Source organism: Salvelinus sp. IW2-2015, linkage group LG4q.1:29 (assembly GCF_002910315.2).
Source record: "Salvelinus sp. IW2-2015 linkage group LG4q.1:29, ASM291031v2, whole genome shotgun sequence".
Lineage (NCBI taxonomy): Eukaryota > Metazoa > Chordata > Actinopteri > Salmoniformes > Salmonidae > Salvelinus > Salvelinus sp. IW2-2015.
The window spans coordinates 45553406-45580467 of NC_036842.1; the positions used below are offsets into that span (position 1 = coordinate 45553406).

Here is a 27062-nt window from a genome sequence, read left to right on the forward strand (position 1 = left end):
ACTCTGAGACTATCAATCACTACAGAATATGAACACATCTTAGATGTATAATTTCTAGTCTGCAGCTAGAAATGACTTAATTCAAGAACGAGAATACCAACAACTGCCAAATCACCTATTCTATGAGAACATTTCCGAATGGTACTCTGAAGTATCCATTCTAACCACCTACAACCACGAAAGCTATTGTGACTTCTGGGAAAGTTAACCAGAGACTCTGATGAACTCTACAGGACGATCGAATGTTTTCAACGGAGAGACAACAACGACATCCGGTCGTAAATATATACATTTAAATTATTCTCGAATGAGCAGCCGTTCATGTGCAAAGGATTAGCATTTCAATAAATATAACTATCCACTGTGTGTAGTGAATCCATTTCGTCTTTCCCGCTCTTTCTCAGTCCCCACCCCTTTCCTTTGTCTACCAAGCCACCATATTGGCTTAGCCCACTAGGGACTTTTCTATCATTGTTAGTAACCAATATCTACTGTTTGTTTGTTATGTAATTTTCTGTGATTATTTAGTTAGTTAGTTTAACTTTTACTTGKTACTCATCCCGGATCCGGGAGCACCCCCATCAGTAAAAAAGCTGACTAGCATAGCCTAGCATAGYGCCACAAGTAAATACTAGCATCTAAATATCATGAAATCACAAGTCCAAGACACCAGATGAAAGATACASATCTTGTGAATCCAGCCATCATTTCTGATTTTTAAAATGTTTTACAGGGAAGACACAATATGTATTTCTATTAGCTAACCACGATAGCAAAAGACTCAACTTTTTTCTCTCCACCATTTTCTTACTGCATAGGTAGCGTTCACAAATTCGACCAAATAAAGATATAAATAGTCACTAACCAGAAAAACTTCATCAGATGACAGTCTGATAACATATTATTGTATAGCATATGTTTTGTTCGAAAAATGTGCATATTTCAGGTATAAATCACAGTTCTACATTGCAGCTGCAATCTGAAATAGCGTCGATGCAGCCAGAATAATTACAGAGACCAACGTCAAATACCGAAATACGCATAATAAAACATTTCTGAAAAATACACAGCGTACAGCAAATGAAAGACCAACATCTTGTGATCCAGCCAATATTTCAGATTTTTTAAGTGTTTTACAGCGAAAACACAATATAGCATTATTTAGCTTAACCACAATAACAGGAAACACAGCAATTTACCAGCAGCAAAGGTTAGCGATCGTAACAATCCAGCAAAAGATATATATTTTTTGACTAACCTTGATAAACTTCATCAGATGACAGTCCTGTAACATCATATTACACAATGCTATATAGGTTTTGTTCGAAAATGTGTATTTGCAGCAGACAATCGTGGTTATAACAATGTGATCAGTAGCAACATTGCATTGGCTGTCTGGGGCGCCATCTGGAGAGGCTAATCTAAGATAGATATAATCGTAAACTTGACAAAAAATACGGTTGGACAGCAAATGAAGATGCTTAGTTATTAATGCAACCGCTGTGTTAGATTTTTAAAATTAACGTTACTAGACATACAGTGTGCGTTACAGCCGACAGGCGAATTAATGGCGCGAAATCAATCTATTTACTATTTTTCCCACGAAATACGGATTAACCATAAATAGCTCTTACTTTTGGAAGGCTTCCATCAGAATCTTGGGCAAGTTGTCCTTTGTCCAACAGAATCGTTGCTCGGTTGTAAAACGTCCTTTTCAACTTTGGAAATAGCAGCAGCAAACATTGCTATGTGGCGCAGACATGCCCAAATTTTCAAAACGCAAATCAAGGAAATTCAGAAATCGCAATATACTCACATAAACTGATATAACTTGGTTTAAATAACTTCGTTATGATGTTTCTAACACCTATATCGAATAAAATCAGAGCCGGATATATCTAAGGCCTATAACTTGAGCTTTTGAGAATGCCATCTGAGGTCCTTCTTTGCGTCATGACGAAGGTTGAAAAGAGTGCACCCCATGCCATGGGCTTTTATAAGGTCTCAGATCTGCCTAGAAACTCCATTCCAATTCTCATTGGTTACTGACTACCAGGGGAAGCGCGTGCTGAGTTCATGTCGACCCATAGGATACATACAGAGTTTTAAACTGATCCTAGAACAGAGTCTACATTTTCAGATTTTGCAGTACCTGTCAGGATATCGGCTGACAAACGAGTTTCTGTTTCACTCACAGGAAGATAATTTCAACGGTTTTAGAAACTAGAGAGTGTTTTCTATCCAATAGTAATAATAATATGCATATTGTACGAGCAAGAATTGAGTACGAGGCAGTTTAATTTGGGAACGATAAATGGTAACGTTGAAACAGCACCCCCTATATTGAGAAAAGGTTATTAATAATTAAGCCAATTTGGATATTTCTGATTCATTATGGAAACTAGGGTTCGTGCAGATATCCAAGCGTTTTAAACGTTCAGTAATGAGAACAGATGAAGTAATAATAATAATAAATTAATATAAGACTGTAATTGATCAGATATTAAAGTATCTGAAGAGTTATATTCAGAAAAAGATGACTCTGTAAATCTTAACATTTTCCATGGTGCCCCGACTTCCTAGTTAATTCATGTTTACATGATTAGATTAATCACATAATAATTAAACCTAGAAAACTGATTTGATATAAATAAGTCTTCACATTTAGGGATAGTCCAGACACGACAGTGTGCTCTCTCGAGGGGCCTGCTGCTGAATGTGACTCACAACTTTCACAGTATGTAAGAAGCAGAAGTGAAAGCAGTTCAGTGACTCAACTTCCTGTGAGGAGCAAAGATRCAGTTAGAGAGAGAGGAGGCAAATGTTTCTACACATCTGGGTTGAAATACTGTTTGTTTTCTTTCAGACAATTGACTGAGCTTGCCTGATGCTATGGAAGCCAATGGAATCGTCCCAAAATGTCACAGATCCCTACGGAACTTTCATTATGCACACCTGGCCCCTATTCCCAGTGATTAGTAATTGTATAAGTGTGCCCTTGGTTTACTAGTGTCCTGTCAATTATTGTTACAATGTCCGTTGGTTCGTGGGAGTACCTGTGCTGTGTGTTTTGGCTTTTATGCCATTGTGGAYTGTGCAGATGATTACAGTCTCGTCCTGTGYGTTAATCATTGTGCGCTTGTGTTATTTATTCGAGGTACTCCTCGCTCTTTTGTTTGGGTTTCAACCCTGTGTTTTGTATAGTGTTTGTTTGGTCTTTTTCCCCGAGCCTTTACACGGCACGCCGTAATTTGGGTAAGAAATAAAAAACTTGATTATGCATTCCTGCGCCTGTCTCCCGACCCAACATGACACAAAACTGCAATCCAAGGCCCATAGTCATAAAGCCTGCCCCAATGGACTGCACATTTCTGTTCCTGACCAGCACKTATACACCTGCTTTAACTAATCAACCGCTTGATGATTAGTCGAGATTAATTAAATAACCTAAATAAAGCAGTGTCTAAAAAATATTATTATGATCCTGGCAGAAATATACTTTGGGGACATTGCATTGTRATGCCATTAGTTTGATGAATCTTTTCAAGTAGCTAGTTTGATAATTCATCCATGCACTGTTGATTCATTGGAGTTGAATAAACGTGTTTACTCCATGGCTGCACTCTCCCACCAGATTAGGTCTGCAGTGCAGTGCGTTACAGAATAGGGCCTCACTATCCTTCTCCTGCCCCAGCAGAGGAAGCAGTGGAGCAATAGCTCTTGACATGTTTTGACAGATAGGGCCTAGGCCTGTAGCCTACAGTAGCTACCAGTGCCGTTTAAGATTAGGGAGGATTCAMATTGTTTTATGAGCATGGTGTCACACCCGGATCTGTTTCACCTGTCTAGTGCTTGTCTCCACCCCCCACCAGGTGTCTCCTCTTTTTCCCCATTAGCCCCTGTGTATTTATACCTGCGTTTTCTGTTTGTCTGTTGCCAGTTYGTCTTATTTTGTCAGGTCTTACCAGCGTGTTTCACCTGTTCTGACGTTGTGTTTTCTAGTCTTCCCGGTTTTGACCTTTCTGCCTGTCCTGAACCTGAGCCTGCCTGCCGTTCTGTCCCTGATTGACTCGGATTACGAACCTCTTCCTGCCATTGAACTGCCCTTTGCCTTTGTTATAATACATATTCTGAGAATCAAACTATCCGCCTCCTGTGTCTGCATCTGGGTCAAATCAAACAACAACAAGTGCAGACCTTACAGTGAAGTGCTTACTTACAAGCCCTAACCAACAGTGCAATTTTTAAGTAAAAATAGGTATTGGGTGAACAATAGATAAATAAAGAAATACAAAATAAAAATAAAACAGTAGAATGACAATGAAAATAACAGTAGCGAAGCTATATACAGGTGGTACCGGTACAGAGTCAAAGTGCGGGGGGACCAGTTAGTCGGGCTAGATGAGGTAATATGTATGTGAATTTATAGTGAAAGTGACTATGATTAGATGATAAACAGAGAGTAGCAGCAGCGTAAATGAGGGGTTGGGGGGGGARTGGCGGGACACAATGCAAATAGTCCGGGTAGCCATTTGATTACCTGTTCAAGAGTCTTATGGCTTGGGGGTAAAAGCTGTTGAGAAGCCTTTTGGACCTAGACTTGGTGCTCCGGTACCGATTGCCATGTGGTAGCAGAGAGAACAGTCTATGACTAGGGTGGCTGGTATAGACCGCCTGGTATAGAGGTCCTGAATGGCAGGTAGCTAAGACCCAGTGATGTACTGGGCCGTACGCACTACCCTCTGTAGTGCCTTGCGGTCGGAGGCTGAGCAGTTGCCGTACCAGGCAGTGATGCAAACAGTCAGGATGCTCTCGATGTTGCAGCTGTAGAACCTTTTGTGGATCTGAGGACCATGGCAAATCTTTTCAGTATCCCGAGGGGGAAGAGGTCTTGTCGTGCCCTCTCCACAACTGTCTTGGTGTGTTTGGACCATGATAGTTTGTTGGTGATGTGGACACCAAGGAACATAAAGCTCTCAACCTGCTCCACTACAGCCCCGTTGATGAGAATGGGGACGTGCATGGTCCTCCTTTTCCTGTAGTCCACAATCATCTCCTTTTGTTTTGATTATGTTGAGGGAGAGGTTGTTATCCTGGCACCACACGATCAGGTCTCTGACCTCCTCCCTATAGGCTGTCTCGTCTCGTCATTGTCGGTGATCAGGCCTACCACTGTTGTGTCATCTGCAAACTTAATGATGGTGTTGGAGTCGTGTCCGGCCATGCAGTCGTGGGTGAACAGGGATTACAGGAGGGGATTGAGCGTGCACCCCTGAGGGGGTCCAGTGTTGAAAAGCAGTGTGGCAGATGTGTTGCTACCTACCCTCACCACCTGGGGGTGGCCTGTCAGAAAACCCAAGATCCAGATGCAGAGGGAGGTGTTTACTCCCAGGATCCTTAGCTTAGTGATGAGCTTTGAGGGCACTATGGTGTTGAACGCTGAGCTGYAGTCGATGAATAGCATTGTCACGTAGGTGTTCCTTTTGTCCAGGTGGGAAAGGGCAGTGTGGAGTGCAATAGAGCTTGCATCATCTGTGGATCTGTTTGAGCGGCATGCAAATTGGAGTGGGTCTAGTGTTTTTGGGATAATGGTGTTAATGTGGGCCATTACCAGCCTTTCAAAGCACTTCATGGCTACGGACGTGAATGCTATGGTTACCTTAGTGTTCTTGGGCACAGGGACTATGGTGGTCTGCTTGAAGCATGTTGGTATTACAGACTCAATCAGGGACATGTTGAAAATGTCAGTGAAGACAGTTGCCAGTTGGTCAGCACATGCCCGGAGCACACCCGTCTGGCTCAGTGGCCTTGTGAATGTTGACCTGTTTAAAGGTCTTACTCACATCGGCTACGGAGAGCGTGATCACACAGTCGTCCGGAACAGCTGATGCTCTCATGCATGCCTCAGTTTTGCTTGCCTCGAAGCGAGCATAGAAGTGACTTAGCTCGTCTGGTAGGCTTGTGTCACTGGGCAGCTCGTGGCTGTGCTTCCCTTTGTAGTCTGTAATAGTTTGCAGGCCCTGCCACATCCAATGAGCGTCGGAGCCGGTGTAGTACGATTCAATCTTAGTCCTGTATTGGCACTTTGCCTGTTTGATGGTTCGTCTGAGGGCATAGCAGGATTTTTTATAAGCTTTCGGGTTAGAGTCCTGCACCTTGAAAGCGGCAGCTCTATCCTTTAGCTCAGTGCGAATGTTTCCTGTAATCCATGGCTTCTGGTTGGGGTATGTACGTGCAGTCACTGTGGGGATGATGTCGCTGATGCACTTACTRATAAAGCCAGTGACTGATGTGGTGTACTCCTCAATGCTATCGGAAGAATCGCGGAACATATTCCACTCTGTGCTAGCAAAACAGTCCTGTAGTTTAGCATCTGCTTCATCTGACTACTTTTTTATAGACAGATTCACTGGTCTTCCTGCTTAAYTTTTTTATTGTAAGCAGGAATCAGGAGGATATAATTATGGTCAGATTTGCCAAATGGAGGGCGAGGACAGCTTTGTACGTGTCTCTGTGTGGAGTAAAGGTGATCTCGAATTTCTTTCCGCTTTTAACATGCTGATAGAAATGAGTTAAAACTGATTTAAGTTTCCCTGCATTAAAGTTCCCGGCCACTAGGAGTGCCGCCTCTGGGTGAGCGGTTTCCTGTTTACTTATACAGCTGACTCAGTGCGGTCTTAGTGCCAGCGTCCGTCTGTGGTGGAAAATAAACAGCCACGAAAAAAAATGTGGGTCATATCCTGAGTCGTGATAAATGGCCYTATTTCTATTACAACATATTGGATGACTGTCAATTCACCCAGTTCAATGAAACATCAATAGGTTCAGGCAACAACGGTATTGGATAGCCTTAGCCAACTAAATAAGATACATATCATTCCTCTCTGTTTGTGTCAGGTTATTGTGTTAGGCAAAAGTAAGTGAAAGGTAAACTAAGAAGAAAAAAATACAATACAATATAGCTAGCTAGCTAGCGCTCTCTCTCTTTCTCTTTGCTGCTTCTACTAAATTTAAGTAATTGTCTTTCTCTCTCTTTGAGTCAAATACTCATCACACTTTTTTCACTGCGGTGCTAGCTAGCTGTAGTTTATGCTTTCAGTACTAAATTCAATTATCGGATCCTTTGATTGAATGACAACATGTCAGTTCATCCTGCAAGAGTTCTAATAGGTTGGAGAACGTTTTTTTGGATCCAAAACAATTCCGAGTTTAGAGTGGAAATTATCACCGATATATCTGCAGATATTTCTATCATCATAGCTGGAATAAAAAAAATGCCTTTTCTCTATGGATTGTGCTAAAAACATCCATACAAAGATACTCTAAAAATTGATTTGTTACATTTGAGGAAAGAACATTCATCTAAGCGYCACATAGAATTTAGGAGCACCAGAAAGATGAGATTTAATGGAAAACTGTGTTACTCTAGTCTAGTAAAAGGAGGATAAACTGCACTGATTCCAGCCCCAAAAAATTGCCTAGGCTCTGAAGAATGACAATTGCTAGCCAGTTGGAAAACAACGACATAGGACACATTTTCAATGCATTAATATTTAACTAAGTTTTCATCGATTGTAGGGCTGTAGCCACTGAATTCAGTTGAATTGAAAAACACAAATCACAAAWTTTGCCGCTGCCTCTTGCAGCAAGCATTGCCGCGGTGCAATCTTAGATCCTTGGGACGTCCATACACATGGTTACGGTAAGTGTTAAGATTCGGGTTAGCTAAGGTTTAAGGTTATGGTTTAGTGTATGGACGTCCCAAGGATTCCAGATAGCACTAAACCTCAGTGATGGCGTCAAATAGTCTCACACAKYTAGTTAGCTGGCTAGCTAGCGAGCACTCGTCATGGAAATGGGGGTGGCAATTGGCGAAATGTGAATTTGGACCAATCCCTATCAAGTGACAATGAACCCATACTTCAAAACGAAGTTACGAAGTGCTACTTTGTAACCTGCAAAGTTTTTTTTGTGTCTCTGAAAACATTTGAAAGACAGAGCTTGAGGAATACCCTTCACAAAGAGCAAATATAGCGTTTTCTCCGCATCTGATATCGGTAATTTTCAATGGATTAGATGCGATACAAACACATTGGTAAAAGGATAATATTGGTAAACCGATAAATCAGTCAGGCTCGAGATGTCGTCCTCCGGAAGTCATCATAATTAGAGCCATGAGCGTCCTAGGTTTTGTATTAAAGTCAACGTACCCAGAGGAGGATGGAAAATAGCTGTCCTCCAGCTACACCATGGTGCTACCCTAGAGGGTACTGCTGAGGCTTAATTGCAATACGTGTTTTAATCAGTTATTTGGTGACATGAATATATTCAGTATAGTAAAAAAGGATACATTTTTAAATGTTGCACTATTTTTATGAAATTCACTGAGTAGGATCGTCCTCCCCTTCCTCCTCTCAGGAGCCTCCACTGGTAGCTACACCTGTGTCATACGCATCCCTAAAATKAACTTCAATCACTTTTTATAAATCTCAGCATCGGCTCAGCATGAAAATGCATGCAACGCAACACTACAGTTTGAAACCGACCAACAGRCTACTGTTGCTTCACCCACTCTCACTCTAGTCACACGTTCTGGAAATGTTGTGAGAGTGCTTTCTAAATATAACCGCAGAGAGAGAGAGAGCGGGAGAGAGAGACCACGTTTCCAGCCTACTAAGGGTTCTCGCTTAGCTCACATACACGGGCCTGGCAGGAGAGAGAAGGGTGTGAGGAGAGGAGACCGAGCGCAACTTTGACAAGTCCCAAAATAAAACTTTTAGAGGGAGTTGAAAGTTGCTGCGAACGGGACGACAGTCAAGGCAGCTGCAGCAGAGGATGGAGGTAAACAGAGTTTTGGGGTGTTTTTGAAATATGTTTTTTTTGTTTGTGTTGAAGAGTTAAGTTGTTGATTTACATATAGAAGTATATCTGTGATTCTGTGCTGTCCAGGTACAATGTAGTCTATAGCCGACTAAACTCGTAAATGGTAGAGTTGAGTTTAGTCGGCTATGTAGTCTAATAACCTGCATAAGACATGACACTCTCTGTGTGATCTGTATGGACCAAACTGATAGTAGATTAGATGATTCACATGTTTTGAATTACAGAGGAGCAGAACAACCAGACCTGGGTTTAGTTCTAGCCCATACATTTCACCGAACTAAACTTTTAGTCACGCATGTTGTCACTTCATTCTCTTTCTCTCATGATCATAGTGCCATCACTGTGTGAGAGACTGTCAAGCATAATAAGCCTAATGACTGAATTTGTATGCATTAAACCCAGGGTGTCAAATGTCATTCCTGTTTTTTTGTTACGACCTTTCAATTTGTGTACAATTAAGACAGACTTTTTTAAATGTTGTATATTTTTTTATTACGATCCCCATTAGCCGACACCAATGGTGACAGCTGGTTTTACTGGTGTCCGAGACATAAAGAAGAAGAACATTACTGAAAAARTACAAAAAATATTAACATGTCGTGTGTGTGTGTGCGTAGCCATTAGTTACACGTGTCAATACATACAAAAAACAATTAGGGGGAGAGGCGTGGGGGAGAGGTGGTGTGGCTTGAGATGTTGCTTTATTTGTTTTTTGAAACCAGGTTTGCTGTTCACCTGTGCTATATGAAATAGAAGGGAGTTCCATGGAATCATGGCTCTGTATAATACTGTACGTTTCCTTGAATATGTTCTGGACGTGTGGACTAGAACAAATAGACAACCTGAACAATTTCCTTAATTGATCCATCAAGTACAAGGGAAGAGCGAAAACCAGCCCTCCGGGAATTAAGTTTGACACCTCTGCATTAGGCTATGATGAAAGAATGTCACTTGTAGTAGATGTTAGAATGGAGTTGGAGCATTTTGGAGCAGACATATTGGTTCGAGTTAGACGCATGATGCACGTGGTGGTGGAATAATGGCGATGGTAGCCTATCACAGGAAGACTTCCTGGTTTGCTGACCCTATACTGTAGCTGCTTCTCTGCGTCGGTGTTGTTCCGTACGCTACTCACACAGGAAATATGACAGGAACACACACCACACACAGAGGAAGTGGTGTAACCGTTGCCTTTGCAACAGGTTTCTACACATGGAGTTGCACAATCCTACACGCTGTAGACGTATACATGAGTGGGTTGTGAAACGTGACATTGATTGGGCGACTAGTTGTCCAGAGAAGAGATGTTAGATCAAGACTGTCTGCATCCATAATGGCACCCTATTCCCTATTGTCAAAAGTACACTAAATGGGTATATGGTGCCATTTGACAACAAGTCCAGTCCATGCTAAAGACATGTTTTATACTCATACACTTGGTCTCCTGCCTTTAAGGATGAGAATTAATTTGTGTGTGTGTGTACCCCCATGTGTGCCTGGCCTCCGGGCTATGTGATTTCATTATCTGCTGAATGCCAGCAATGTGAGTCCTTCAACTTAGTGTGTATCAACCCCACTTCAACAGCCGTGTGTGTGTGTGTAGGCCGCTGCTGCCTCAAGTGAGGGCAGATAATGAAGGACAAGGAGATACAAGACAGAGGGGGAGAAAGAGAGAAAGGAAAGAGGGACAGAGGGAGAGGAAGAGAGGAAGGGGAGTAAAGGACAGCAAAGATCTGGGTATGGTCTTACTGAAAGTGTGTGTGTGTTAGGAGTGTATTTGGGAAGCTGTTTGAGCTTAATGTTCAGTCTCTGCCAACACACACACTGGACTCCACCTCATATACACCACACATAAGCAGAGCCAGATGATGATGTCATGAGAGAGAGAGGTGTCTATCTGACAGAATGGAACAGTCAGATTGTAATTTGTGTAATCTGACTGTTCCATTCTATCCGATAGGTCTCTCTCTCACTCTGACTCTGACTCTGACTCTCACTCACAGCACCACTAAAAGAATCATGCTCATCCTGGTGGTCTCAATCACACACTGACAAAGAATGTCTTTGTGATGCTTAAACACACACACACACACACACACACACACACACACACACACACACACACACACACACACACACACACACACACACACACACACACACACACACACACACACACACACACACACACACACACACACACACACACACACACACACACACACACAGTCTACAGTGCCTAACACATTTTGTTTTGTTACAGCCTGAATTTAAAATGGATTACATTTAGATTATGTGTCAATGATTATGTGTCAAGACAGGACATTACACGTTGGATGGTGTATCAATACACCCAGTTACTTCAAAGATACAGGCTTCCTTCCTAACTCAGTTGCCGGAGAGGAAGGAAACCACTCAGGGATTTCAACATGAGGCCAATGGTGACTTTTAAACAGTTACAGTGTTTAATGGCTGTGATAAGAGAAAACTGAGGATGGATCAACAACAACAGTTTCTCCACAATACTAACCTACTTGACAGAGTGAAAAGAAGGAAGCTTGTACAGAATACAAATCTTCCAAAACATGAAATTTAAGTACAGAAAAATCTAATTTACATAAGTATTCACACCCCTGAGTCAATACTTTGTAGAGGCAGTGATTACAGCTGTGAGTCTTTCTGGGTMAATCTCTAAGAGCAATTAAGTAATTAATTAAGTGTTATGTTTGGGGCAAATCAAATACAGCACCTTACTGATCACCACTCTCCATTTTTTCAAGCATAGCTGTGGCTGCATCATGTTATGGGTATGCTTGTAATCGTTAAGGACTGGGGAGTTTTCAGGATAAAAATAAATAGAATGGACTTAAGCACAGACAAAATCTTAGAGGAAAACCTGGTTCAGTCTGCTTTCCACCAAACACTGGGTGATGAATTCACMTTTCAGGAGGACTATAACCTAAAACACAAGGCCAAATCTATACTGGAGTTGCTTACAAAGAAGACTATGAATGATTCTGAGTGGCTGAGTTACAGTTTTGAATTAAATCTACTTGAAAATCTATGGCAAGACTTGAAAATGGTTGTGGAGCAATGATCAACAACCAATTTGACAGAGCTTGAAGAATTTTGAAAATAATAATGGGCAAATATTGCACAATCCAGGTGTGGAAAGCTCTGAGACATTTAAGTCAAGGGGTATGAATACTTTCTGAAGGCACTGTATGTGTGAGGATGATGTATACAGGCATATAAATAGGGATCAGATGAGTTATATCTGGATGTTTCTGGAAGGGTGCAACCAATAATGTCTCCCCAGAGCCCACACACATAGCAACATGACTGTTAGGGGAGCAGAGCAGAGNAGTTATATCTGGATGTTTCTGGAAGGGTGCAACCAATAATGTCTCCCCAGAGCCCACACACATAGCAACATGACTGTTAGGGGAGCAGAGCAGAGAGGGAAAGAAAAAGTGTGCAGATTATAGAGAGTGTAGACTAGAGAGGAAGAGAGAGATAGAGAGAGGGAGGGAGCGAGAGAGAGGTCCAGCATGGTAAAGTGATTAAGATGTTGTGCTTTTGTTGTGCTATTGCAGTGTTTACTCTCTCCCTATGGTTGGAGTTTTGCCAAGCCCAGTTAACACACATACACAAACACACTAAATTAACATTCCGGCGGAATGGGGCGGGGCTGGGAAGGGAGTGCGTGAGGCTGGCGTGTTTATTTAACGCTGTACAAGCACCGTAAAAACAGCAGTTCAGAGGTGTTGAAGCTGTCTGCCATGGTGTGACATCATCTCCCATCATGCACTGTGGAACAGGTGTGTGTCTAGCAATGATGTCAGAAGAAGGCCAGGCAGCACTCACTGGATGCATTGTGTAGTCTGGTTCATATTCTTTTAAAGACCAATTTTCACACAGAGTGTACATAAAATGTCTGAAGTTTCACCTTCAGAGAGTGTGTTTGGTTAGACCAGCTGTATTGTTATCCCAAGCTCTTCTATAACACACATCTTTTAGATACTTGTTTGAGACTAACTGAAGTTGCACAGATAGAAGGAGAATCATTGTCTCGTAGTAGAAGGAGGCTCAGTGAGCTAACTTGGAGCATAGTACCGGCAGTGACAACACTAGGTTTGTGGGTTTGATTCCTTGCATGGGTCCCAAATACTGAGTGTATGTGTTAAATGGACTTATTAAACAGGAAGAAAGGTCTTGTACTGTAGAAGCAGGGCTGAATGGAGCATTGGAACTGTCAACAGCTCTGGTCTCTCTCTCTCTCTCTCTCTCAATTAATCTCAATTTTAATTCAAAGGGCTTTATTGGCATGGGAAACACGTGTTAACATTGCCAAAGCAAGTGAGGTAGATAATATACAAAAGTGAAATGAACAATAAAAATGAACAGTAAACATTACACATACAGAAGTTTCAAAACAATAAGACAAATGTCATATTATGTATATAAACAGTGTTGTAACAATGTACCAGGGAAAAAAAATAAGCATAAATATGGGTTGTATKYACAATGGTGTTTGTTCTTCACTGGTTGCCCTTTTCTTGTGGCAACAGGTCACACATCTTGCTGCTGTGATGGCACACTGTGGAATTTCACCCAGTAGATATGGGAGTTTATCAAAATTGTGTTTGTTCTCTCTCTCTCCCCCCTAAACAACACACCTCAGTAAGAAGGGCCATCCCATTTTTCGTCATATAAACTTTTACCACCAGAGAAAATTCCATGAGAATAAGTGAAACTGTTGAAAAAATGCCTGGCATCCAATCCATCCTTGTGGGGTCTGGGTTTGAGGGTCTGGGTTTGAGGGTCCAGGTCCGGGGGCCAGGCATCGGGTCTGGGGACAGGGGGTCTGGGTTTGAGGGTCTGGGTCCAGGTCCAGGTTCGGGGGGCCAGGCATCTGGGTCTGGGGACAGGGGGTCTGGGGCCTAAGTAATACAGTGATGACCCTACTTAGGCTTTATTGTTCCATATTGCTCACACCTATCCCATCTCTTCAGATTTGTAAACACCACAGAGTAAGGGTTAGAGGGTAAGGGTTGTTGATGCTCCAGGCAGCAGACTCTCAATCTGTTACTGATATCTCTCATCTTTCTCCCTCTCCCTCTCATTCTCTCACGCTCTCTCTCCCTCTCCCTAGTAGATCTCTCAGGCCAGTGCTTTCTCTCTTTCACCAGCCTGTCATTTACCTTATTCACTGCCACTTTATGTAATGTCCTCCAGTCCCAAGTCCCCGGGTCCCCAGCCAGCCACCCACCCACCCACACACACACACACACACACAGACAGACACACGGGTTGCACTCTCTCGCTCTTTCTCAATTCAATTCCATTTGCTATATTGGCATGATGTAACAATGTACATATTGCCAAAGCTTACTTCGGAGATTTCCAATATTAACATAATAAAAATAATAATCAATATTGTCAATATTGTCTCTCTCTCTTTCTATCTCTCTCCTTCCATCTCTCTGTCTTCCCTATTTCTCTCTTCACGCTCTCTTGAGTGGGCAGTGGGGATATCTAGAGAGGGAAGTGCTTGTTGACCAGAGCAGGGGAAAGCAGCTGAGAGCGGGGGGGAAAGAGAGGGATATGACCTCAGCTCTGGATTGAGGGAGGGGAATGGGCTCTATCCCAAATGGCACCCTATTCCCTTTATAGTGCACAGATTTTGACCAAGGCCCTTTTGGGACGTAGTCATGATCTAACTGGGTCTTGCCCTAGTGAGAGAGAGAGAGCAGGGTGAGGTCATACTTAGACTGTAGAAAGAGCMACAGTATATGGCAGAATTACTTACCAYAAGACACAGAATGGTTCTCATCTATCTCTATGTTAGATTTACAGGAGTATTGAGGAAAGCTACAAACTTGCTAGGAAAACTGGGTAGCCCAGACAAACGGAGGACGAGAGAGGGAGACTCGGTGGCCAGAGGAAGGGGGGGAAGGGGAATGGGGGGAAGGAGAGAGAGAGAGAAGAGGTGGTGGAGGGAGAGAGAGAGAGAGAGAGAGAGAGAGAGAGAGAGAGAGAGAGAGAGAGAGAAGAGAGAGAAGAGAGAGAGAGAGAGAGAGAGAGAGAGAGAGAGAGAGAGAGGGGATTTGTGTGTAACCTGTGTAATCTGACTGTTCTAGAACTAGAAGGAAAGGGGAGTGGCAAATATAAGTGTGGTGAGGTCACAGGATACAGAGAGACGAGAGGGAGAGAGAGAGAGCATCCATAGACAGACATAATGGCAGACAGGCTAACACTTCCTGGCAGACAGGCTAACACTTCCAACTGTTCGTTCTATTTCTATACCCATATCTCGGTTTTCTTTTAATCATGCTTAATCATTAATCATTCCCCCCTATATCCTTCCCTAGCCATTCTGAGGGTTTGAGGTCATTTCCTGTTGTGGAAAATTGGAAAAGTACGAAAAAGTATGCACTCACTATTGTAAATCGYGCTGGATTAGAGCGTCTGCTAAATTACTAAAATGTAAATGTYCTGTTGTGTCAGTATGGTTGTGTATTGGGGAAGTTGCGTTCCAAATGCCACATTATTCCCTACATTGTGTGCTACTTTTGACCAGGGCTCATGCCCGCAAGATGGCGCCGACAGATAGTGCAGCTCTGCTTCTAGCTCCTAAGCAACTTTGCAGTATTTTTTTTGTGTGTGTTAATCCTTACTCTATTAGCCCAGGATTTCTTTTGTGTTACTACATAAAGCCGGAAATAACTTTTACGACTTTCCCAAATTGGATCCTTTGTTCGTACCCCCAAGGGCAAATGAACTGATTCCAGAGGCTGCTCCAAAACACTGTTAGCAGAGAAGAGGTATTCGGAGTGGACTTCTAGTCTGACTCAGGAGGCGGGCACACCATCCACCACTTCTGAGTATATTACATGGCTCTCTCGGGATATATTGTCTTTGTCTATACAGCCAGCTGGGTTCTCAGTACATTGCGCAAACAGGAATAAAGAACTCTCCGGGAAGAAGAAAGGCGGGGGTGTATGTTTTATGATTAACTACTCATGGTGTGATTGTGATAACATACAGAAACTCAAGTCTTTTTGTTCACTCGACCGAGAATACATCACAATCAAATGCCGACAGTATTACCTCCCAAGAGAATACTCTTTGCTTATAGTAACAGCTGTGTATATTCCCCCTCAAACCGACACCACAACAGCCCTCAAAGAACGTCACTGGACTTTATGCAAACTGGAAACCACATATCCTGAGGCCGCATTTATTGTAGCTGGGGATTTTAACAAAGCAAATTTGAGAAAAATGCTACTGAAGTTCTACCAACACCATGACTGAAGCACTCACTCTGAGAAAACATTGGACCACTGCTAATCAACTTCCGAAATGCCTACAAGGCCCTCCCTGCCCCCGCTTCTGCTAATCTGATCAYGACTCCATTTTGCTCCTCCCTTCCTTTAGGTAGAAACTCAAACAGGAAGTACCCGTGCTAAGGAATATTCAACGCTGGGCTGACCAATTGGAATCCACGCTTCAAGATTGTTTTGATCACGCGGGATATGTTCCCGTTAGCCTCTGAGAATAACATCCACAAATACACAGACTATTAAAACCTACCCTAACCAGAAACCGTGTATAGATGGCAGCATTCGCGCAAAACTGAAAGCGCGAACCACCACATTTAACCATGGCAAGGTGACTGGGAATATGGCCGAATAGAAACAGTGTAGTTATTCCCTCCGTAAGGCAATCAAACAGGCAAAATGTCACATACGTCTCGTGTGTGAGCCGTTCAATTGCGACTCCACTTTGTCTCTATACTGACGTTGCGGACACGACGTCTTGCTTCCGGACAAGCTAGAACACCTTCGCCCGCTTTGAGGATAACACAGTGCCACTGACGTGGCCCGCTACCAAGGACTGTGGCCTCTCCTTCTCCGTGGCCGATGTGAGTTAGACATTTAAGCGTGTTAACCCTCGCAAGGCWGCCGGCCCAGACGGCATCCCTAGCCGCATCCTCAGAGCATGTGCAGACTAGCTGGGTGGAGTGTTTACAGACATATTCAATCTATCCCTATCCCAGTCTACTGTCCCCACTTGTTTCAAGATGTCAACCATTGTTCCTGTACCCAATAAAGCAAAGGTAACTGAACTAAATTACTATTGCCCCGTAGCACTCACTTCAGTCATCATGAAGTGCTTTGAGAGGCTAGTTAAGGATCATATCACCTCCACCTTACCTGACACCCTAGACCCTCTTCAATTTGCTTACCGCCCCAATAGATCCACAGACGATGCAATCGCCATCGCACTGCATACCTATGTAAGAATGCTGTTCATTGCCTACAGCTCAGCATTCAACACCATAGTGCCCTCCAAGCTCATCATTAAACTCGGGCCCTGGGTCTGAACCCCGCTCTGTGCAACTCGGTCCTGGACTTCCTGACATTAGGAAACAACACCTCCACTTCGCCACTTCTCCACTCAAGGCCATCGGACTGTTACATAGCCATCACCAGGCGGCTTCCACCCGGTTCCGTAACCCTGCACCTTAGAGGCTGCTGCCCCATATACATAGACTTGAAATCACTGGCCATTTTAATAATGGAACACTAGTCACTTTAATAATGTTGACATATTTTTGCTTTACTCATCTCATATGTATATACTGTATTCTATTCTACTGTATTTTATTCTATACCATTCCGACATTGCTCATCCTAATATTAATATATTCCTTAATTCCATTATTTTACTTTTAGGTTTGTGTGTATTGTGTGTAGTTGTGAATGGTTAGATATTACTGCACTGTTGGAGCTAGAAACACAAGCATTTCGCTACACCCACAATAACATCTGCTAAACGTGTATGTGACCAATAACATCTGATTTGATTTGAACATTTACGGAATAGGGTACCATTTGGGAAGCATTCCCTGTCCAATTTCCCCCCCAGCTTCCCCCAAATCAATGACCTCACCTCATCTGTGTGTGTCAGCAGCCATTTACTTTGTGTGTGTGCACTAAGCCATATTGTACTTCCTGTGTTTCAGGAGGACGCCCCGCCTAAGAAGTCAGTGGCGGAGCTGGCTGGAAGGTTCAAAGCTCATGCCCCTCCCATTCCCACGGGAACTGACGGGGTGAGGTCATTATAACTTCCTTTTCTCGTTCTCTCTCTTTTCTCTTCTCTTCCTTCTCTCTCTCACACTCAGATAGATAGATAGATAGTACTGAAGCAGCTGCATGTGTTAAAACATAGATAAGTGAAACAGGAAGTTACACACAGGAAGTGAGGTGCAGGAAGTGGTTCTATGAATATCTGTGCCTCTGTTGTGAACACAGTGTCAGCCCTGCTTTAAAACACACAACCACATTCATTGATGTAATGGTGGGCACTGTAATGTGTCAATATAATAATTTTATCTCCTCATTGATGTTGTTACGTGTTTATTTCTGTGTGACCAAATAGATCTTAAACACACACTCGGTCGTAAACACTCATTCATGAAATTTATAGTACCAGTCAAAAGTTTGGACACACCTACTCATTCAAGGGTTTTTCTWAATTTTTTACTATTTTCTACATTACGAAAAATTTCAAGAACTTTTAAAGTTTCTTCAAGTGCAGTCACAAAATCCATCAAGCGCTATGATGCAACTGGCTCTCATGAGGACCACCACAGGAAAGGAAGATCCAGAGTTACCTCTGCTGCAGAGGATATGTTCATTAGAGTTACCAGCCGTAGAAATTGCAGCCCAAATAAATGCTTCACAGAGTTCAAGTAACAGACACATCTCACCATCAACTGTTCAGAGGAGACTGCGTGAATCAGGCCTTCATGGTCGAATTGCTGCAAATAAACCACTACTAAAGGATGCCAATAAKAAGAAGAGACTTGCTTACGCCAACAAACACAAGCAAAGGACATTAKACTGGTGGAAATCTGTCCTTTGGTCTGATGAGTCCAAATTTGAGATTTTTGGTTCCAACCGCCGTGTCTTTGTGAGACACAGAGTTGTTGAACAGATGATCTCCGCATGTGTGGTTCCCACAGTGAAGCATGGAGGAGGAGGTGTGATGGTGTGGGGGTGCTTTGCTGGTGACACTGTCAGTGATTTATTTAGAATTCAAGGCACACTTAACCAGCATGGCTACTGATTCAGAGGGGTTGGTTTAAATGCAGAAGACACATTTCAGTTGAGTACATTCAGTTCCCTTTACCACGGCATGCTGCAGTGATACGCCATCCCATGTGGTTTGCGCTTAGTGGGACTATCATTTGTTTTTCAACAGGACAATGACCCAACACACCTCCAGGCAGTGTAAGGGCTATTTGACCAAGAAGGAGAGTGATGGAGTGCTGTATCAGATGACCTGGCCTTCACAATCACCCAACCTCAACCCAATTAAGATGGTTTGGGATGATTTGGACCGCAGAGTGAAGGAAAAGCAGCCAACAAGTGCTCAGCATATGTGGGAACTCCTTAAAGACGGTTGGAAAAGCATTCCAGGTGAAGCTGGTTGAGAGAATGCCAAGAGTGTGCAAAGCTGCCATCAATGCAAAGGATGGCAATGTAGAAAATAGTAAAAATAAAGAAAAACTCTTGAATGAGTAGGTGTGTCCAAACTTTCGACTGGTACTGTACGTCAACATATAATTTACGTGTAATGCTGTTTCTTGTCGACATGTTTTGTTTCCGACGTGCTGCACAGTTATTGTACTTTGGTGTGTTCGTTGATGTTCGTTGACAGCATGCCATGTGTGTGTATGTGGAGTGTGTTCGTTTGTCAGTGTTCATGTATGGGTTGTGGTTGCTGTGGTGTCCGTCGGTGTACTGCATTTGTGTTGTGTGCCTCTTGAGTCACGTCAGTGACAGTACACTATGATCGTTTTTGTTTATCTCTAAAATTAACGTTTGTGTTGTTGGTCAGTGGCATGTGTTGTAGTATCAGATTTGTACGTCTGCATGTCTGTAGCGCCCTGTGTTCTAGTTGTGCTGTTCTGTTGTCTTCTGCTATATTGACGTTTCAGTGTTGTGTGTATGTTATGTTGCTAGTAGGCCCATTGTGTTCATGGCACAGTGTTGGTTTAGTAGCCTCTGGTCTTTTGTCTCTTGATCTGTGTGCGTGTGTTAGTATTATGTGATTACTATGCTATGCCAGTGCCATGCAAGTGCTATGCTATGTGTAATAGTATTATGGCTGTTGGTATAGTATTGTTTGAGTAGCCCCTTGGTGTTGGTTTCTCTTCAAGAGTAAGCCTGTTAGGAGACGCCCCCCTCGAACCCTACAGCTCCCCAAGACCACGGCACAGGGGCAGGTGGACGAGGAGGTGAGAGGAGTGTGTGGGTGTGAGTGTTTGAGGGGACTGTTTGACAATTGTGTGTTGTACAGTTCTATAATGCCATGTCCCTTTCGATGTCTGTGTGTACATGTGTGTGTGAGGGGTAGTGCTGTGTTTTGTGCAGTTCTATGTCCATCATCTGTGTCTTAGTATCACTGAATGAAGACTACTAGGGTTGAAATAGAGTTGACCCTAAACCTGGTATCTAATACAGACTGAGATAAAGTTAATATATAGGACGAGACAGAGAAGCATGCCGTGATGAAGTGCTTGTGTGTGTGTGTGTGTGTGTGTGTGTGTGCGTGTGCGTGCGTGCGTGTGTATTTCTCACCTGTGTTTCAGAAACCCATCTCCCCGTCTCTGCATCCTGCCAAAATCAAAAGGAACTCTGCTCTTATTGAGAAACTGCAGGTGAGCATGGTGTGTGTGTGTGTGTGTRAGTACTTGTCTGCATCTGTGTGCGTGTTGATTTGGAGAGTGATATGCTCTTGCTGAACCATACAGTTATGTGAAGAGTATTCAAGGCCGCCCCCTGTTGTATGTCAGTGAGCAGTGCAGGTGCATGCAGAGAGAGGAAGGAGGTCAGATGGAGAGGATCAGTTACAGTAAAGTCTCACAGGTTGATAATAAGAGAGAGCAGCCATTTCCTGACTGAGTGTCTCACACTTCAACATCCAGTCAGTGTCACTGAGGACAGCCCACACAAAATGCCTGCTATGCTCTCTGAATCTTAGGTACGTCTTAGTATGTAATAACATTGCAATAACTATCTCTCTCCCTGTCTTTCTCTCTCTCTTTCTTCCTTGCTCTCTCTCTCCCTACCCTCTCTCCCTCTCCAGGCTAACCTGGCGTTATCCCCCTGTTCCCTCCTGCCCTCTCCTAAGAGCCCTGGGCTGAGACTGTTGCCCCCCTCCTTTACCCCCACCTCCCCCACCCCTCCTGTTACTACCCCCACCTCCCCAGTGAGCAGGGCACCCCTCCCTCGGTCGCTGAGCGAGGAAGAGACACCTGCCACCTTTGAGGTCGCAGCCACACCCACCGAAGGATCCCTACTGCCCAGTATCAACAAGGTCTGCTAAGTGTGTATGTGCTTTTGGTTTTACTATCCTTGTGGGGATCAGAAGTCATAGTAAAACAAGAAAAATTCAGACAAGTGGTAACATTTTAGGGCGGCAGGTAGCCTAGTGATTAGAGCCAGTGATCGAAAGGTTGCTGGTTCGAATACCTGAGCAGACAAGGCAAAACAATCAGGTTGATGTACCGTTGAACAAGGCACTTATCCCTAATTTGCGCCGTACTACCATGGCTGACCATGTAAAAGATCACGCTTCACTGCACCGATCTTGTGTATGTGACAATAAAACACACACATACAGCACCAATCAAAAGTTTGGGCTCTGACCAGTTGGTGTCTGTTACTTGAACTCTGTGAAGCATTTATTTGGGCTGCAATCTAAGGTGCAGTTAAAACCTATTGAATTTATCCTCTGCAGCAGAGGTAACTCTGGGTCTTCCTTTCCTGTGGCGGTGCTCATGAGAGCCAGTTTCATCATAGCGCTTGATGGTTTTTGCGACTGCACTTGAAGAAAGTTCTTGAAATTTTCCGGATTGACTGAACTTGATGTCTTAAAGTAGTGATGGACTGTCATTTCTCTTTGCTTATTTGAGCTGTTCTTGCTATAATATGGACTTGGTCTTTTACCAAATAGGGCTATCTTCTGTATACAACAACACAACTGATTGGCTCAAATGCATTAAGTAGGAAAGAAATGTCACAAATTAACTTTTAACAAGGCACAGTTGTTAATTGAAATCCATTCCAGGTGACTACCTCATGAAGCTGGTTGAGAGAATGCCAGCACTGTGCAAAGCTGTCATCAAGGCAAAGGGTGGCTACTTTGAAGAATCTCAAAAATAAAAGAAATTTTATTTTTAACACTTTTTTGGCTACTACATAATTCCATGTGTTATTTCATAGTATTGATGTCTTCACTATTATTCTACAATGTAGAAAATAGTAAACATTTTGAAAAAGCCTTGAATGAGTAGGTGTGTCCAAACTTTTGTCCGGTACTGTGTGTATATATATATATATATATTTTTTTTTTATTCATTGTTTTGCCAGTCCCCACAAGGAAGAAGGCTATTTTAGTGTTAAGGGTTATGTTTAGGGTTGCAATCAGGGTTACAATTAGGGTTTGAGGTTAGGTTTAGAGGTTTGTGGTTAGGGTTATGGGTTAGGGAAAATAGGATTTGGATTGGAATAAATTTTTTGGTCCCCTCAAGGTTAGTAAAACAAGTGTGTGTGTGTGTAAGTGCGCACACACGTGTGTGTGTGTGTGTGTGTGTGCCAGGGTGTGTGTGTTATACCTTTAAGCCTGTGTGTTTGTCTACATGTGTATTATGTCATATCCTGTGTCATAGCTGTTCTTAATGGTCTGTGTCCCTGCCTCTCCAGGGAAGAGCCCGCCTCTCCATCCGGCGACGCCCACCTTCGCGACGACACAGGAAGTCCAGCGGAGAGGAAGGAGACGGGGCGACGGGTGAAGAGACGCCCCTAACTACATCCGACGACCCTGAGGCCAAAGTTGGGGAGGAAGAGAAGGGAGAGGGGGAGGAGGTGTTTGAGAAGGAAGTGGAAGAGAAGGATGGCGAAAGAGCAGACACATCTCTGTCTACCAAAGCAAAGATAGAGACAGGCTCATCTACCCCTGCTAACTCACAGCAACAGATTACCACAACAGACAGCTCAACCACAGACAAAGACCCCCTAGAAAAGACAAAGTCAGAAAAAACGCTGGAGCCCCAGAGAGAGGAGAGACAGGAGAGACAGACAGGAGACGAGAGACAGGAGGACAGACAGACAGCAGAGGAGAGACAGACAGGAGAGGAGGTAACAGGGTCTAGAGGAGAAGAGGTGAAAGATTGTGGTCAGGGGTGTGGAGGAGAAGAGGAGAAGGGGAGGGAGAGTTGTTCAGCAGAGGAGTCATCTACAGAGAGAGAGAAAGAAGAGGGGGAAGAGCTGGCCTGCAAAGAAAAGGAGGGAGAGAGGAATACAAACTGCAACGAAGAGAAGGTGAGTAAGGTGTTCTGTCACGATCAATATCTTGGGGCTCTATTCAATCGGATTGAATAGAGCCCCAAGATATTGATGGTAGATATTTCACGAACCAAGATCACTGAACTATCTACAGTTGAAGTCAGAAGTTTACATACACTTAGGTTGGAGTCATTAAAACTCGTTTTTCAACCACTCCACAAATTTCTTGTTAACAAACTATAGTTTTGGCCAATCGGTTAGGACATCTACTTTGTGCATGACACAAGTCATTTTCCCAACAATTGTTTACAGACAGATTATTTCACTTATAATTCACTGTATCACAATTCCAGTGGGTCAGATGTTTACATACGWTAAGTTGGCTGTGCCTTTAAACAGTTTGAAAAATTCCAGAAAATTATGTCATGCTTTAGAAGCTTCAGATAATAAGCCTAATTGACATCATTTGAGTCAATTGGAGGTGTACCTGTGGATATATTTCAAGGCCTACCTTCAAACTCAGTGCCTCTTTGCTTGACATCATACGAAAATCAAAAGAAATCAGCCAAGGCCTCAGAAAAAAAATTGTAGACCTCCACAAGTCTGGTTCATCCGTGGGAGCAATTTCCAAACGCCTGAAGGTAACACGTTAATCTGTACAAACAATAGTACGCAAGTATAAACACCTTGGGACCCCGCAGCCGTCATACCGCTCAGGAGGGAGACTCGTTCTGTCTCCTAGAGATGAACCTACTTTGGTGCGAAAATTGCTAATCAATCCCAGAACAACTGCAAAGGACCTTGTGAAGATGCTGGAGGAAACAGGTACAAAAGTATCTATATCCACAGTAAAGTGAGTCCTATATCGACATAACATGAAAGGCCACTCAGCAAGGAAGAAGCCACTGCTCTAAAACCGCCATAAAAAAGCCAGACTACAGTTTGCAGCTGCACATGAGGACAAAGATCGTACTTTTGGAGAAATGTCCTCTGGTCTAATGAAACAAAAATAGAACTGTTTGGCCATGATGACCATCGTTATGTTTGTTGGAAAAAGTGGGAGGCTTGCAAGCCGAAGAACACCATCCCAAACGTGAAGCACAGGGGGTGGCAGCATCATGTTGTGGGGGTGCTTTGCTGCAGGAGRGACTGGTGCACTTCACAAAATAGATGGCATCATGAGGCAGGAAATTTCTGTGGGTATATTGAAGCAACATCTCAAGACATCAGTCAGGAAGTTAAGGAAGTTGCTTGGTCGCAAATGGGTCTTCCAAATGGACAATTACCCCAAGCATACTTCCAAAGTTGTGGCAAAATGACAATAAAGTCAAGGTATTGGAGTGGCCATCACAAAGTCCTGTCCTCAAGCCTATAGAACATTTGTTGGCAGAACTGAAAAAGCGTGTGTGAGCAAGGAGGCCTACAAACCTGACTCAGTTACACCAGCTCTGTCAGGGGGAATGGGCCAAAATTCACCCAACCCGAAACGTTTGACCCAAGTCAAACAATTTAAAGGCCATGCTACCAAATACTAATTGAGTGTTTGTAAACTTCTGACCCACTGGGAATGTGATGAAAGAAATAAGAGCTGAAATAAATAATTCTCCCGACTATTATTTTGACATATCATATTCTTAAAATAAAGTGCTGATCCTAACTGACCTAAGACAGGGAATTTTTACTAGCATKAAATGTCAGGAATTGTGAAAAACTGAGTTTGAATATATTTGGCTAAGGTGTATGKAAACTTCCGACTTCAACTGTATCTATGGACATCTATGGACGTTTCCTAAAAACTCTATTCAACATCAAGTCACCTCATGTCATCCTTTACCATCCCCGTGCATAGAATATAATCTGCTTGCTGATAACACGCCAAAACAAAACATTACTGTATGTTCCACAACAACTGTTATTATTATCTTTAAGAAATGACTTGTATTATACCGGCCTTAAGCTGACCTCTAACACTCATGTGTGTGTATGTGTTGCTATCTGTCCACCTCTCAGGAGAACACCAAGCTCTGATGGTCCGCAACCGCACMATGCCCCTGATGTACAGAGTGGGAGACCCCCATAGTGTGCACTAACTCCCCTCATCCCATAGCACATACTGTAGTGGAAAAGGAGAGACTGGTATGGACTGCAGACTATGCCACCGGATGGACTCCCTTTAGTCCTCTGCATCTGGAAGGTCCTACACTCTGGCTGCGTCCCACATTGCACACTATGCCCTATATAGTTTAGTAAGTTTGACCAGGTTCAATAGTCCTCTGGTCTAAAGTAGTGCACTATATAGGGAGTAGGGTTTCATTTGGGACATAGCTATGCACATGTTTGGAGTTTGGGAATCCCTGGTCTAGATAAATCAATTAATGTCAGATTTTTGTTTTCACTTCATCTCTGTTTTGATATTTTGTTACAATTAGGCTGGAGAAATGTTAGCTAATTTGAAGTGAGTGCTAATGATCATCTTTAGTCTTAGTTTCCTCACATATTAACTGATCAGAACATTTTGACAGCATTTTATACAAGTGAATTTTGCTCTTCAGCCTGTCCCACTCTGATAATCAATCATGTCCTACTCCTGACCAAAAGCCTGTGACTTGTCTGATAATCAATCAATGTGATTTTGTTTCACTGAATGTCTGTCTGTATATTTGGTTAATTGATCTCTGGCTGGACAAGTGGAAGTGGTAGATAATTGATTAGTTTGCTCATCTATCACCGATCAGATTTGTTTTTTGCATGCAATAATGTAGCCCAAATCAAGTGTATTATTTATCTATTGACTCACGTACTGTAGTAGCCTTATATAGAGCCTTATTTCCTATTGTCCCAATCCAACTGAAACTCAATATCCTGACTCCTGTCTTGCATGAACATTCCTAACTTGGCCCAGCGTTGTTCGGGGTAGGCTGTCATTGTAAATAAGATTTTGTTCTTAACTGACTTGCCTAGTTCAATAAAGGTTACATTTTAACACTTTTTTTTATTTTTATATATATATAAAAAATGACCGCCGTTACAAACTTTGTATGATTCGACAACGCTACACTCTGTGTGTCCTGAGCCTGCTCTGTGTCTTTATTGGACTAGTTCAGGTAGGTCTCTCCCCATTTCTGTCTGTTTGCTTCTTTTGCATCAATGGGTGTTAAAATCAAATCAAATGTTATTTGTCACATGCGCCGAATAAAACAGGTGTAGACCTTACAGTGAAATGCTTTCTTACAAGCCCTTAACCAACAATGCAGTTTTTAGAAAAATACCTAAAAAAATAAGAAATAAATAATTAAAGAGCAGCAGTAAAATAACAATAGCGAGGCTATATACAGGGGGTACCGGTACAGAGTCAATGTGCCGGGGCACCGGTTAGTCGAGGTAACTGAGGTAATATGTACATGTAGGTAGAGTTATTAAAGTGATATACAGTGGGGAGAACAAGTATTTGATACACTGCCGATTTTGCAGGTTTTCCTACTTACAAAGCATGTAGAGGTCTGTAATTTCTATCATCTGGCTCACATCAACACCATTATCCCAGAAACCTTAGACCCACTCCAACTAGCATACCGCCCAAAAGATCCACAGATGATGCAATCTCTATTGCACTACACACTGCCCTTTCCACCTGGACAAAAGGACACCTATGTGAGAATGCTATTCATTGACTACAGCTCAGCGTTCAACACCATAGTGCCCTCAAAGCTCATCACTAAGCTAAGGACCCTGGGACTAAACACCTCCCTCTGCAATTGGATCCTGGACTTCCTGACGGTCCGCCCCAGGTGGTAAGGGTAGGTAACAACACATCTG

At 43.0% G+C, this 27062-nt stretch overlaps 1 protein-coding gene across 2 annotated transcripts; it reads left to right on the top strand.

Annotated features, from left to right (window-relative positions):
- Nucleotides 1-8636: 8636 nt before the first annotated feature.
- Nucleotides 8637-26229, top strand: LOC111962040 (capZ-interacting protein). 2 transcript variants are annotated; one of them, XM_023984805.2, is made up of 7 exons: nucleotides 8638-8841; nucleotides 17915-18001; nucleotides 20117-20194; nucleotides 20549-20617; nucleotides 21046-21276; nucleotides 22665-23282; nucleotides 25257-26229. In XM_023984805.2, exons 1-7 carry the CDS (start codon nucleotides 8836-8838, stop codon nucleotides 25272-25274), a joined length of 1107 nt encoding a protein of 368 aa, XP_023840573.1. In that variant the 5' UTR covers nucleotides 8638-8835; the 3' UTR covers nucleotides 25275-26229. The 2 variants fall into 2 exon arrangements, with proteins under 2 accessions (XP_023840574.1, XP_023840573.1); XM_023984806.2 differs by lacking the exon at nucleotides 20117-20194 and having other exon boundaries at nucleotides 8637-8841.
- Nucleotides 26230-27062: the final 833 nt, after the last annotated feature.